Raw genomic sequence first — 15,324 nt, forward strand, 5'->3', positions numbered from 1 at the left:
AATCCCACTGGAAGACTTTCCCAGAAGTCTGTCTGCCAACGAGTGTTAATCAGACCCTGATCGTGGGTTGGAGACCCCCTCACCTTGGTGTACTCCCCGGAGAGGAAGCTCTGCTCGAAGCCGCTGTACATGGTGAGGGGGATGAGGGTCACCAGCCTCCAGTCCTTCAGCAGCCGGAACGTGGCCAGGAAGGTTTGGCAGAACGGCTCCCGGTTCCCACGGAAACGACTGGACTGCTCCCGGTCGATGTTGTCCAGAAACACGGCCACGATGAGCATGGCCAGCACCCCCACGCCTGCCACACAACACAGGGCAGACAGCACGGGGCAGACAGCACAGGGCAGACAGCACGGGGCAGACAGCACGGGGCAGACAGACAGCACAGGTCGAGACACGGGTAGAACCACAGGGCAGACAACACAGGGCAGACAGCACAGGGCGGACAACACAGGGCGGACAACACAGGGCAGACAGCACAGGGCGGGCAACACAGGGGGGACAGCCAGGCGGACAACACGGGCGGACAGCATGGGGCAGAAAGCACGGGGCAGACAGCACGGGGCAGACAGCACGGGGCAGACATCACGGGGCAGACAGCACGGGGCAGACAGCACAGGGCAGACAGCACAGGGCAGACAACACAGGGCAGACAACACAGGGCAGACAACACAGGGCAGACAGCACAGGGCAGACAGCACAGGGCAGACAACACAGGGCAGACAGCACAGGGCAGACAGCACAGGGCAGACAACACAGGGCAGACAACACAGGGCCGACAACACAGGGCAGACAACACAGGGTCAAACAGCACAGGGCAGACAGCACAGGGCAGACAACACAGGGCAGACAGCACAGGGCAGACAGCACGGGGCAGACAGCACGGGGCAGACAACACGGGGCAGACAGCACGGGGCAGACAACACAGGGCAGACAGCACAGGGCAGACAACACAGGGCAGACAACACAGGGTAAACAGCACAGGGCAGACAGCACAGGGCAGACAACACAGGGCAGACAACACAGGGCAGACAGCACAGGGCAGACACCACAGGGCAGACAGCACAGGGAAGACAACACGGGGCAGACAGCACAGGGCAGACAATAAGGCAGCGGGCCAGCACAGGGCAGACAATACAGGGCGGACAGCACGGGGCGGACAACACGGGGCGGACAGCACGGGGCAGACAGCACGGGGCAGACAGCACGGGGCAGACAGCACGGGGCAGACAGCACGGGGCAGACAGCACGGGGCAGACAACACGGGGCAGACAACACAGGGCAGACAACACGGGGCAGACAGCACGGGGCAGACAGCACAGGGTAAACAGCACGGGGCAGACAGCCCGGGGCAGACACCACGGGGCAGACAGCACGGGGCAGACAGCACGGGGCAAACAACACAGGGCAGACAGCACAGGGCAAACAACACAGGGCAGACATCACCGTTACTGTTCCTCTGAGAGTGTGTTCATCTGCGCCCGGCTGACTTAACGGGTGTTAAAGAATAAATCACGGTGTTTTAATAATCAGAATTTTACATTACAACATTTAGGAACTGAACCCCAAGTTGCTCCCTCGATGCTATATAAATAGCTGTCTATCCTAATACTAGGGTGGGCTAATTAGTTATTTAATTTTTATTTATACTCTTTATTGAAATTACAATTTACACTGTTGTTATTACACACTACACACAGGCTTGAACTACACACACACGCTCAGGTCCTTTACGTGCACTAATGGAGAGAGGAGTGTGTGGATGGAGAGAATGGATGGAGAGTGGGGGGGGCTGCCAGCGCTGGACCAGCACCCTGAGCGGTTGAGGGGGGGACTTGAACCAGCAACCCTCCAGTTCCCAACCCAAGTCCCTACACGGACTGAGCCTGAGAATACAGAAACAAAATGTCCCTATCTTGTACTGTGTGTATGTGACATTATTTAAATGTTCCTGTCTTAGAGCTCTGAACACCTGGTCTCTTCCCTGCTGATGTTCTCCTGCCTTCAGCAGCGAATCCAAATCAAATCAAAAATCAATAATCAAATCAAATCAATAATCAGTTGTAGTCATGACTGACACTGAAACCCTGTCTGCTGCTGCCTGTAAGCTCGAGGGCCTTTATAGAAACGCCTCATCTCTTGGGGAAGAATACACTTGTTATTGTGTGATTGTGTGTGATTGTGTGTGATTGTGTGTGAGTGTGTGTGATTGTGTGTGATTGTGTGTGAGTGTGTGTGATTGTGTTTGTTAGTGTGTGATTGTGTGTGATTGTTTGTGATTGTGTGTGATTGTGATGCCAAAGTAAACGCAGCGTTACCGATGTAACTCCCGACCAGGGTCCAGACCAGCTCCTGGGCCGGTCTGGTACTCGTGCTGTTGACGCTGATGTCGAGGCCGCAGTCGGCCGCTCCGCAGGTCAGCAGCTGCTCTTCTGGGATAGTAGCTGTCAGAACGCAAAACAATGCATTTCTCATATTAATAATAATACATTATTAACTTTATTTATAGACCTTTTTCACAGTAGATATTTTGGCTTTTCATAGTAAGAAAAGCACAGCTGAAATAACGATGGCTGCATTCCATTTAGGACAGACCCTGGTGTTGGGCATGCTGAAGTAGATCACTGGGACACCTATTTGGTTTGAGCCATCGTTAAGATTATTAATTTCAGCTGTGCTTTTACTACCAAGACAAGTCAAAATGTCTGCTGTGAAAAAGGAAATTACAATGTTTTCACTCTGTTGTGAGAATACACATTTACCCCTCATGTTGTCCTCATGTTGTCCTATATCAATGTTCTTTTTAATTCCCCAAAATAACATGATTGATTCCACACAATGCTCTTTGCCAAGTACAAATCTCTACTCTCATTAGTTTTGGGGCGTCTTATTCAATTTTATAGCATTTAAAAAAACAAATGGAAGTGTTTTTGAAATAGTATTGAGTAAAAGTTGATATATTCCAGTCTGTGATTATCCATCAAAGTCCATTCCTTTAATTTTAGTCTAAATAATTCCTAATTTCTGCTTTTCTAACTCAAACATTAGGTATAATTTCCTATAAATTAGGTTTATTGACCATAAATTCCAAAAATAACTGTAAAACTAAAGTTAAGAAGTTAGTGATATAGTGTTGAAAATGTCAAAAAAAGTGCCGAACATTGAAAATAAGTTTTGAGAAACTTAAGAAAACGTTAAAAACAGTGATAAAAAGCTTTGATTTTCAACTTTGAGGGGACGACAACACAAGAGTTATACACACACACACCTGAAATACACACATGCACTAATGGAGAGATGTCAGAGTGGGGGGGCTGCAGCTGTTGCTAGGCGCCCCAAGCAGCTGGGGGTTCAGTGCCTTGCTCAAGAGCACCTTGGCTCTTTGATTTAGTTCCCTTCTAGGACAAAAGCTTCCCACCTAATTGACAAAATTCTGAGATACTGCCCCCCCAGGCTATCGTGAAGATATGCTTTGATCTAAAGAGATGGTTAACAAAACAACACTTCAAAATGAAAGTATGAATATTTCAGAAAAAAAACAATCATTTTGTATATAGATTTCCATCAATTGCTTATTTTATGGTATCGTTATATAATTACAATTGTTGCTTTTGTTACTAGGCGCAGACATTTCCTCTAAACTCATAAATACATTTTAATTATTTAGGATATTAAACAAATGTCTGTCTAACCAGTGTAACGTGCAAATAAAAATGAAATATGTATAGCTTTGCTTGTTCTTCTAAGGAATGCCCCTCAACAAGACGGCGTCATCATATAAACTGATAATCTAGAGAGCATCAACACCAATAAACTGAGATCCTGCACCGTGGTCCACTCCGAGCCCACACCCTCTCCTTTCTCTTTAAAGTGAACCCATAAAAGGTTTTGTGGGCCAGTAGTTAGACCTTGACCTGATGGGGTTGTTCAGCAATATCACGAGTACATAGGATGGAAGTACATTTACACATGTACTGTACTTAAGTCAGGGCTGTAGTACTCAAGTCCGGTCTTTCTATGGTCTCGGACTTGTCTCTTACTCGCTAGTATTTGGACTCGGACTTGTCTCGGTCTCGGCCGCTGGTCTTACCAGATATGGCTTTTGGTCTGGACCGAGTCCAGGTGTCTTTGTTATGTTGATAATAATATTGGAGGGAATTTAAAACCCCAAGTGATTGTCTTGATACTGTCATGCATTAGACCTTACAATCAGGTAACGCTCCAGGTTTCTGAATGTTTTTCATTTATTTACTAAGAGAGCATGTGTGACTAGAAGTCCGACTATCTACAAATTTTAAAACCAGTGGTGGACGAAGTACTCAGATCATTTACTGAAGTAGAAGTAGAAATACCATGGTCCAAAGTAAAAGGCCTGAATTCAAAATGTTAAAACTACCAAAGTATCATCAGTAAATTGCCCTTAAAGTCCCAAAAGTAACATTTATTATGATGCAGAATGGCACCTTACAGTGCAATATTAGTACAGAATATTACATTATTCTGTTTTTTTTTTTTTATCACTAATGGAGACATGTAGGAGCATTTTAATGAAGTTTGACAATGTGGAGCCAACTTTAGATACTCTGTGTACTACTGGGTAGAATAAAAATATATAGTACTGGATCATATCAAATCATCATATAGGTGTTTTTTATTATGCATATCATATTATGTGTTTTTTTAATGATAAAATCTAACTGTAATTGCCAACAAAATGTAGAAAAAGTACAATATTTCCCTTTTGAAATGTAGTGGAGTCGAAGTGGAAAGTAGCATAGAATGAAAATACTTAGTAAAGTACAATGTACTTAGTTATATTACTTAGTGTAGTTTTCACAATAAATCAGTTAATGAACTAATTCAACCAGCTATTCATTAGTTGAGATTACTCCGAATAGAAACCCTTGCGTTGTCTTCGGCTCAAATCTGACACGTTTCTATATTATAAGTTTCTATATTATAAGTTTCCATATTTATAAGTTTCTATATCAGAAATTTGGGTTTCCATGAACCAAATTGCCCAAAAATAACATGGCTGGTTCCATTCAACGCTCTTCACAAGTAAAATTAATGATCAGTTCTCTAGTTTTGGGTCTTTTTGCGTTACTCCGATCTTGACTATTTCTCAAAATAATTAATAATTTCTGCTTTTTTTAAACTAAAAAACAGATACAATTTCACATTAATAAGATTTATTGAACACGTATTCCAAGAATAATTGTAAAACTATTGGTAAGAAGTTGGTATTAGAGGTTTATATAATTGTGGTTGTTGGGGAAACAGCGTCTAAGAGTTTCAAAGTGTTCATTTTTAATTTGACCCGGGAGGACTACAAGTTCATAGGGTTAGGGTTTGGGACTAGAAGACAACACAAGGGTTAACCTTCATGTTGTCCTCATGTTGTCCTCATGTTGTCCTATCTCAATGTTCTTTTTAATTCCCCAAAATAACATGATTGATTCCACACAACGCTCTTTGCCAAGTACAAATCTCTACTTTCATTAATTTTGGGTCTTATTCAATTTTATAGCATTGTAAAACAAATGGAAGTGTTGTTGAAATAGTGTTGAGTAAAAGTTGACATATTCCAGTCTGTGATTATCATCAACATCCATTCCTTTAATTTTAGTCTCAATAATTCCTAATTTCTGCTTTTCTAACTCAAACATTAGGTATAATTTCCTATAAATGAGGTTTATTGACCATAAATTCCAAAAATAACTGTAAAACTGAAAGTTAACCTAATGTTACGTAGTGTTAAACGTCAAAAAAAGGGACAAACGTTGAAAAAAAAGCACCAAAAGCGTTGAAAAAAGGGACAAAAACGTAAGAATAGTTGATTTTCACTTTTGACAGAAGACAACCCAAGGGTTAAGACACTTTGTATTAAAGTGTGTGTGTGGGGGTTTATTTTCCCACTCGCATCACTAACACCTGACACCATGCAGCTGCGGCCGTCTCCCTACTTATGTTGGCGTCCTGTCCGAAGATGAGCGACGACATGAGGTTCCCCCACACGGCCGACGACTGGAAGATGAAGAAGAAGATGCCGAAGTACTGGTTGATGACGTCGGAGCCCTTGCTGCCGTCCTTGGAGGCCTGCAGGTTGCCCGAGATGGTCAGGTAGGTGCACTTAGCCGACCACAGGGGAGAGCCCCCCAAACCCAGGATGACCGAGGTGGGCATCAGGGTGTACCTGGGTGGGCACAGGGGGGTCACAGGGGGGTCATTTTCCTCATGCTTTAGTCAACACTGTTAGCTCTTTCACAGCAGAATAAAAACAGCAGCGGTTATTAACATACGACTGATCTAAACTAGCAGTAGTTCTAGCAGTTGTAGTGATAATATAAAAAAGTTGCTATGGATGGATGATGGATGGATGGATGGATGGATGGATGGATGGATGGATGATGGATGGATGTATTATGGATGGATGGATGATGGATGGATGGATTGGATGATGGATGGATGATGATGGATGGATGGATGGATGGATGGATGTATTATGGATGGATGGATGATGGATGGATGGATGATGGATGTATTATGGATGGATGATGGATGGATGATGGAGGGATGGATTGATGGATGGATTTAGGATGGATGATGGATGGATGATGGAGGGATGGATGATGGATGGATAGATTGATGGATGTATTATGGATGGATGATGGAGGGATGGAGGGATGGATGATGGATGGATGGATGGAGCGTAACAATATCTCGGAGTAACTGAGGTAGTGCTCAGGTTTAGACTTCTCTTTATTAATCCTGACTCCCGCAATAAAATGGAAATTTCCAGCGTCAGTTTTTAGCAAGAAGACTACAGTAAAGAAAAAGAAAAAGACAGTATAAAGATAACAATAGTAACAGTACTACTACTACTAATAATAATAATAATAAAAACCTTTGGCTATAAAAACCCATTTACCATAAATTATCAAGTCAAGTTGAGTCAAGTGTTCAAGTGTCCAGGTATTTGTATTTGTGTGTGTGTGTGTGTGTGTGTGTGTGTGTGTGTGTGTGTGTGTGTGTGTGTGTGTGTGTGTGTGTTGCAGAGTCTGTCTGTAGTCTGTAGAGTTTATTGATCAGCTGATTTTTAGTTACTTATGAACAGTTTCGACAGTTTCAACTCGGCAGATTTTCTCGGCAGATATGTTCTTGAGTTTTATTTTTATTTTATATGTATGAGGCAGAGGGATCACTTTATATCACACTGGTTTTGTAAAAACTGCAGTTTTAAAAGGATACATATCTTTTAGTAGTTTAGTATTTGTATCTATTATGCCAACATTTTAATGTATTAGCTTTTATTTTGTAATGAGGTTATGGGTCTCTAGTGTGTCTCATTTGATTGTGTTTTTTTTTTTTAAGTACAATCTTTGAAGTGGTCTTATTGTCTAAGGACGAGGACAAGCTTGAAAATGCAGACATATAGTAAAATAATGAGCATTGACAGATGTGACAGCCAGCGTGAGCCGGAGGATTTGATTACCATCCCGGGTAGAGGTTTCCAAAGGAGTAGGAGACGTAGCAGGCCATGCCAGCCACGATGGTCCATTTACAGCCCAGGTTCTTGATCATGAGGGGGGGCAGGAACATGGAGGAGATGATGATGGAGGCGTAGATGACGCTCAGAGACGCCACGCCCATCCCCTGCTCTGCGTTCAGACTGCTCTGCACACACAGGGACGGACAACGGGACATGTGTTAGAGACAACCTCGTCTCACAGAACTCTGGGAAATGAACACGGCTCAGAATCAGAATCAGAACCAGCTTTATTTGCCAGGTATGAGGACACATACGAGGAATTTTACTTTGGAGCATCGTTGCTCACAATGTGCTCACACATAAAACAAATCAAAACAACCAAAACAAAAAATATACACACTAATATATACACACACATTATATACATACTCTAAACAGAACAATATAGAGGCACGAGTTAACAAAGAGTGCAATAAAAATTATTTAAATATGGAGCATAGTGCAAGGATACCGGGATAAATAGTATTATGTTATTATATTACAATATGAACATTATGGACGATTCTGAAATAGAAAATGAGAATGATGAATAAATGAGAAATGAGAGAGATGTGAGAATGGGAATGATGAGTAAATAGTAAATAATAAATAATAAGTGAGATATGAGAATGAGACTGATGAATAATACTAAATAAGTGGAATAATAAGTGGAACCAGTGACCAGGTGCTGTAGAGACCGTGTTACTGGGTTATGGACCAGAACTGGACCTGACACTGTGGGTAAGAAGTCAGCTGTTCATCACAGAGATGGCTTGTGGGTAGAAACTGATCCTGAATCTCAAAATCTCAAAATCTCAAAATCAACTTGAAATCTGTGGAGGTTTCAAGGAATGGATGAAATGTCCGTGATCACGTGATAACACGCAGGACACGATCCCCGGGTCTCCTGGGTGGAAGTTCTGTGTTTGACCCACAACCACAACCCACCTCCCTACGCGGATATTTGGACTTTCATACTACTCGCTACCGTAGTTGCTCTTAATGCTACGTCATCTTCTCTTTGACTTTACATTTACAGTGGTGCTCATAAGTTTACATACCATGCTTAAGTTGACCAAAAAGAGGAATAAAAAAATCAACTTTTGTAAATAGATCTTAATGCCTTAATTTAAAAAAAAAAGAAGGTAAAATCAAACCTTTTAAGGAAACCAATTTTCTTTGTGAAGGAATGTTGTAATATAAATAAATAAATGTTCCTTAAAATACAGGGGGCATAAGTATACACCCCCTATGTTAAAATACAGGGGCATAAGTATACACCCCCCTATGTTAAATACAGGGGCATAAGTATAACACCCCCCTATGTTAAAATACAGGGGCATAGTAGAACACCCCCCTATGTTAATACGGGGCATAAGTATCACCCCCCTATGTTAAAATACAGGGGCATAATATACACCCCCTATGTTAAATACAGGGGCATAAGTATAACCCCCCCTATGTTAAAATACGGGGGCATAAGGATACACCCCCCTATGTTAAAATCAGGGGCATAAGTATACACCCCCCTATGTTAATACAGGGGCATAAGTATACCCCCCCTATGTTAAATACAGGGGCATAAGTATACACCCCCCTATGTTAAAATCCAGGGGCATAAGTATACACCCCCCTATGTTAAAATACAGGGATATAAGTATACACCCCCCTATGTTAAAATACAATACTTACTACGCACTTTCAAAGGCATTTTAAGAGATACAACTCATATTCTAATATAATGACATTTAAGGAAGACGGAACCTTAGAAAACATATTATTTCAGATTCTAAGGATACATTAAATTAAAGAAAGGAAAATATTTGGCCAAAACATAAACCATTAACACTTGTAATGCTGTGAATGACTGTAAATGGCTCAAGATTGACTCCCTTAAAGACCCCATGATACTAACCTCTACATTTTGGTATTTTTGATCCAAATAGGATTTATTGCCAAGTGAGTTGGTGCATGCATATACATATTAAAAGGAAATAAACAATACATGTATGATAAACTCAATAAACTTGTACAATACATCTGTTTAAAAATTTAAAAAGAAGGCTGTGTGGTCAAGTGCAAGATGTGCAAAATGTTTGAGCGAATGTGGAAAACCTTGGATAATATCTGACAATAACGATCTTTTCTTTATACTGAAGAGAAAACTCTTACCTGTAAACTCTGCAGGCCTCCGTAAGCCGTGAACAGAGACAGAAACCCGATAGAGACCACCAACACATTTTTGAAGTTACGGCTGATCATGATTGCCTCTTAAAAAAAAAAAATCCACAAATCCACAGATTCTTTACTTTACAAAAAATAAAATAACCTAAGTGGATTTATTTCTGGATTAAGGGCTTCATACAGCTGCTGCACTGAGTGAAGTCAGCGCTCTTGTGACAGTGATTCGGATATCTGAAAAACTCATACACTAAACAAAGTCCACCCCACACACACACACACACACACACACACACACACACACACACACACACACACACACACACACACACACACACACACGCACCAGGTTATTTGGCCTCTGCATTGCCTTCCGCATGTTGATTGTTTGACGTAATTCGGTCATATCTGAGGCTGTGCTCCTCCCTTCTTTTACCACCTCCCTTCTCTGAATCATACCAGATGTTTTGACCGTAAATACTTTTTTTCTGCGGTCCTTCTATTTCCTTCTTCCAGCACATTACTTCAACTTCTTTCTGGTTCAGAGTTGTAATCTGCTGATTCTCTTTGGCTGTATTTTGTGGTACTTTACTCTAAAAGAAGCACGACACTGTAGAAATACCCAAGCAAAAATCCTGCACTGAAAATGTTACTTAAGTAAAAGTTTTCCAAAAGAAGTACACTTCATCAAAGTCTCCTTTCACGACGTAAAGATGAATGTACTCTTAGATATTTACTGCTGATGCATTCCTTTGCAATTTACAGTGAACTATTATAGTTGGTTAAGATGTGAATTGTAAATAATTTTTCGCCGGCCCCATAACTTCCTCTCATTTCCTACTGATATGTTTGTCAATTAATCTGAAAGAAGTATGTCATGTGGTTTTAATTATAAGAGAAATGGACAAATGTTCAAGGGGTACACTTCCAATAATTATTTCCAATGAACTGCTGGTGTTACCTGAAATCATCTTAAATGTATAATATGTAATAGATTTCCTAAAAACAAATGTCTAGACTAATACAAAAGTAATCCCTTTATTACTTCTGACTCACTAGAAGTGTGTTGTGGTGTTTGCATCCTCAGAGACCCTGCCCTCTGCCTGGACTTTCTCTTTTCTTTTTATTTTGGCTAGTGGGGACGTTTATGGGCGTTAACAAATAGCTATTGGGGCCCATGTGGGTGTGTAACCCCGAGAAAATAAACCTCCCTTCCCAACCGCCGCTTTGCCACTTAGCGTCGCACACGTTCATAATCCGACAACTTGGCACCTTTCCACAGAAGTGTTGGTGTGTGTATTTGTGCTTAAGAACATAACCACCGTGAAATCTTGTTTGAATCACTGCTTTTTAGCTCGCTTGACCAGTGCTGTTCTCTCTCTCTCTCTCTTTCTGGTGTTGAGCGGGGGATGAGGGGACAACATTGAACATTTTTCCCTTTTAATGTGTACTCAGTTATTTATATCTTTTATATTTTTGTAAAATTACTGGGAGCGTTACTGCTTCTTTTCTTTCTACTACGCTGTAGTTTAATCTAAGACAATACATTACTATTATTCTTATTTGTATTGTATGAATTCATCTTTGTAACTACAAGTCAATAAATGTTGTGGAATTAAGTACCCCAAATTTTTAGTAAATGTACTCAGTTCTGATTTGTCATATTTACATTACATTTACGGTCCATACGTACGGGAGCAGTGACACACAGAGCAAAGGTTTATGGCGTGTTATTTCTGATTCTTTTCTTTTTACAATGCCCCCCCTCCCGCCCTCCTCCTTTACAACATGATAGCTTGTTATTGTTTGAAAAATATGACAGAAACATGCAGTCCTCTCTGTTATCTCAGCTGCACTCTAAGTGAAACAAGTTAGCGTCGGACTAACGTGTCAGGCCTGTGTTTTAGTTAACCTCTTATTACAAACCCTGCGGTGGGGTTTGTATCTTTTGAAGTATGAGCGAGTCTTTTATTATGCTTATATCAGATGAAAAGACTTAAACAGCTATTTGTGCAGGTTTTAATCAAGTGTTTTGGGCTTTAGGGGCTTTTCTGTCCTGAAAAAGTAAGGAGGCATTTTTATGAAGTGAATGAGAACGTATGACTGGGATTGTCACATTGCGAGAAGTAGCATACAGGATGCTAACGAGAGACTTCTGTAACGTCAACACAGTAAAAATGGAACTACTTAACGAAGGTGGTTCACTGCTAGCTCAGCTACAAGTTAGCATCAAGCACAACAAAGGCTGTCAGTTGAATGGTGTTTTGAGCTAACGTTAGCATAGCATCAACCATAGATAGCTAAAACATTCCTGAAATGACTGCTAGCTTACCTACAAGCTAGCAATCAAACACAGCAAAGGCTGTCAGCTGAATGGCGCTTTTGAGCTAACGTTAGCAATCAAACTATCATAGCCAGATAGTAACGTTTTTGAAAAGACTCCCATCTTCTGTTATTGTTTGTAATGAGAAAACTTTATTATTTCATGGATTTCACAAATTTCAGTATGACACATTAAGCCATAAACCGTTTAAATCTGAGCATGCACGACTTAAATCTGCACTCGACTCACATCGGGGCAAGACAAGGGTAACTACCGTTTTCTTCAACCTGTGTTCCTATGTCTTTGTTTGTAGATTACTGATAGGAACAACAATCTTTGAAATAAGCCCAGCATTAAGCATGAAGGCAGCGGCAGCCACTGACTGGGCTGCAATGTAACCCCAGGGGTCATATGTGTCGTCAGTTTGGGCCACTACAGGTGCTTTATTTAGCCACTTAGACTGTTGTTATTATTATAACATTATGGATCTATCCCTACAGACGTAGACCTTTTTTTTATTGGAAAAGTGGAAAAATGACCCAAAATGGCTTTTCATTGTTGTTTTTTGTTTCTGTCAACTTTGAATAAAGTATATTATAGGATCTTACACTTTCAGACAATTAGAATAATAATCTGAGGATGTCAATGGCAAAACAAGCACTTTTGTGAACGTCAATACAAGCTGCACAATTACCCCATTAACTTACATTTAGCTTGTTTCTCTGCTGCTGTCAACAGCGATCTGGACCAATGTCAAAGATTTTCGTTCAAACTTAGACATAAAAACATAGGAAACTAGGGTTCAGGTTGAAAAAAAAAAAAAACGGTAGTTCCCCTTCAAAGCTAATAGACGTTGTCTATCGCAGAATGGGAAATAGTTTTTGACAATATCATGTCAGCCAATTAGATTAGATTAGATTCAACTTTACTGTCATTACACAGGTACAAGGCAACAAAATGCAGTTTAGGTCTAACCAGAAGTGCAATAGCAGTAAGTGGAGGATATACACTGGTTCCGTAAGTGTAGGACATGGATATGTACTGAATAAATATAGATATAAATACTGTTATAAACAGAATTTTATGGATTGATTTGTCCTATGAATATAATATATAGATAACAAGTATTGTAAACAAGATTTACAGCTGGATACGTACTGGATATGATATACAGGTGGATATTACTATGAATAGAATGTTTACAAAAATGTACAATGAACATAATATACAGATGGTTTACAGAGTTTACAGATGAATGTGTATGCAGACGGCTATTATTATAAACAGAATTTTCACAGATAGATATATATATAATAAGTTAGGTTAAAATGCGCAATGCAATGCAATTAAGTGACTGCTACTACTGTCCATATCAGCACAGAGAAGCCGTATCTTCATAAGCAACGTAAAAAATGGGCTAGACTAATACAAAATGTAAAGTACTGTTAGTGTAATGTACTGAAAACATTTAACACTGATCTCATGTCTGAAAATGTAAACACTCAGCTTTATTTGCTTTACGTTGGCAATTAATGTGCGTAAGGCTGACATGAATGTGAGTGTAAGTACAAATAAATGTTAAATGGGAACATTATTTATTTATATATAAATACTTGAGCTTGCAATACTTGAGTACACCTGAATTTCGTTGTATTTTTTTTACAATGACAATAAAGTCTCTCTCGATCTTTATGACTATCTTGTCACTATGCCACTATCTTTATGTAGAATTTGAAGTGTACAACAGATGGCATGTGATAAGGTGCTATCAGGAAAGATGCTTTAAATGTAATCAATGGAAAATGAACCCGCCCATGCTGATTGGTCGTTGTGCAAAGGTCGTCAATTAGACCACAGGGGATCCTGGGGTGCATTTCACCCTCTGCTTGTGCTTTGAGAATTACACAATTAGAACTGTTTTTGCCTTATTTGTGCTGGTTTAGCGGCTGCAGAAGCTGTGAATTAGCCTTTCAGTGTCCTGATCCTGAGAGTGAGAGCTGACACACATGGCATCAGGTCAAACCAGTTTAAAGTGGAAGTTGAACTGTGAGTTCAATGCTCCTTGCACCTCTCGCTGTTCTTTACAGCCAAGGTAAAATGTGCCAAGTGTCAAGTTTATGGCAGGTCATGCACATTCAATCATGACTAATTGGAGCAATTTCAATCTTGGACTAGATGGTCACAATGTTTTTTTTTTCATTTGTAATGCATATGTTGCTATACATGGATTAAAAAAATCATTCAAACAAGTTTAAGTTTTTTTAATGATGACGCTGTGAGCACATAGGAGGTTTAAATGCCAGTAAACTGCTATAGTAGCAGTGACGTGTCAGACCGGTTCAATAAGTCATGAAGAGTGCTTGGCTGTCATTGAGTCCTAATCCCCAAAGATCATAAAATGATTGTAGTTATGACGATAATATGTTTACCTCTGACAATATCTTGACTTTGATAATGATCGTTAAACTCTCCAGTTGTTGACCATGCCTCCGATCCACTGAGTAGTTGCGTATAAACCAGAGAAACTGCTTTATCAAGTTCTTATTTTTTATTGACTTCTCAGGTATGTCTTTTTATTGACTTCTTTTGGACTTCTCCACCCTGTTGCTGTGGATACATGCAGCTGATGTCATCCTTTTCTTTAAAGAGGAACTATTTGACCTATATACAGTTTTAAGTTCGTCCTTGTATTTTGTGTTTCAGGGTTTCCTGCAGTGAATGAGTCAGGGTGGTAGGGTGGGGTTTGCTGTTAGACTGGGGTGGGGGGGCTTTTTTGTGCAATAGACTACAGACTCTGTAGCAAATAGCTTTAAAAAAATATTCATAATACACTAAATATTAAATTTAAATAATATATGTTGAAGAAATTGAAACCGAAGCGTTTTAGCTTATCAGGATTTTTCTGACATACGTTTTATTTTGAAAATCCAACATTATGACATTTATAATTCATAGTGTTGGAAGTTCTACTTTAAGATGAACTGCTGTTGATGCATCCAGATTAATCATGAGTTGATTTCTTTGTGAAATTATAAAACATTTAGTTTTAGTTCATGTGCTTATTCACAGTGGTGAAGTAACTGTACTTACTCCAATACAAGGTACTTGTACTTTACTTCAGTATTTCTATTTCATGCTCTTTTTTTTGCTTTATACTTTTACTCCATTACATCTCAGAGACAAATAATGTAATTTGTTCTCCACTACATTTATATGACAGCTTAACCCTCATGTTGTTCTTCCCTTTTTCCTATATCAGTGTTCTTTTTAATTCCCCAAAATAACATGATTG

General features: G+C 40.1%; 1 protein-coding gene across 1 annotated transcript in view; it reads right to left on the reverse strand.

Annotated features, from left to right (window-relative positions):
• Nucleotides 1-9,971, reverse strand: part of unc93a (unc-93 homolog A) — a gene marked incomplete at its 3' end in the record, with an annotated part of 18,808 nt that extends 8,837 nt beyond the window's left edge. Inside the window, 5 exon segments of the mRNA XM_032543048.1 lie at nucleotides 84-295; nucleotides 2,316-2,441; nucleotides 5,964-6,193; nucleotides 7,493-7,674; nucleotides 9,701-9,971. Of these exon segments, the coding sequence (XP_032398939.1) occupies nucleotides 84-295; nucleotides 2,316-2,441; nucleotides 5,964-6,193; nucleotides 7,493-7,674; nucleotides 9,701-9,790 (840 nt within the window). The 5' untranslated portion in view covers nucleotides 9,791-9,971.
• Between the last annotated feature and the right edge of the window lie 5,353 nt (nucleotides 9,972-15,324).

The sequence above is a fragment of the Etheostoma spectabile genome, chromosome 18, assembly GCF_008692095.1.
Source record: "Etheostoma spectabile isolate EspeVRDwgs_2016 chromosome 18, UIUC_Espe_1.0, whole genome shotgun sequence".
Taxonomy (NCBI): domain Eukaryota; kingdom Metazoa; phylum Chordata; class Actinopteri; order Perciformes; family Percidae; genus Etheostoma; species Etheostoma spectabile.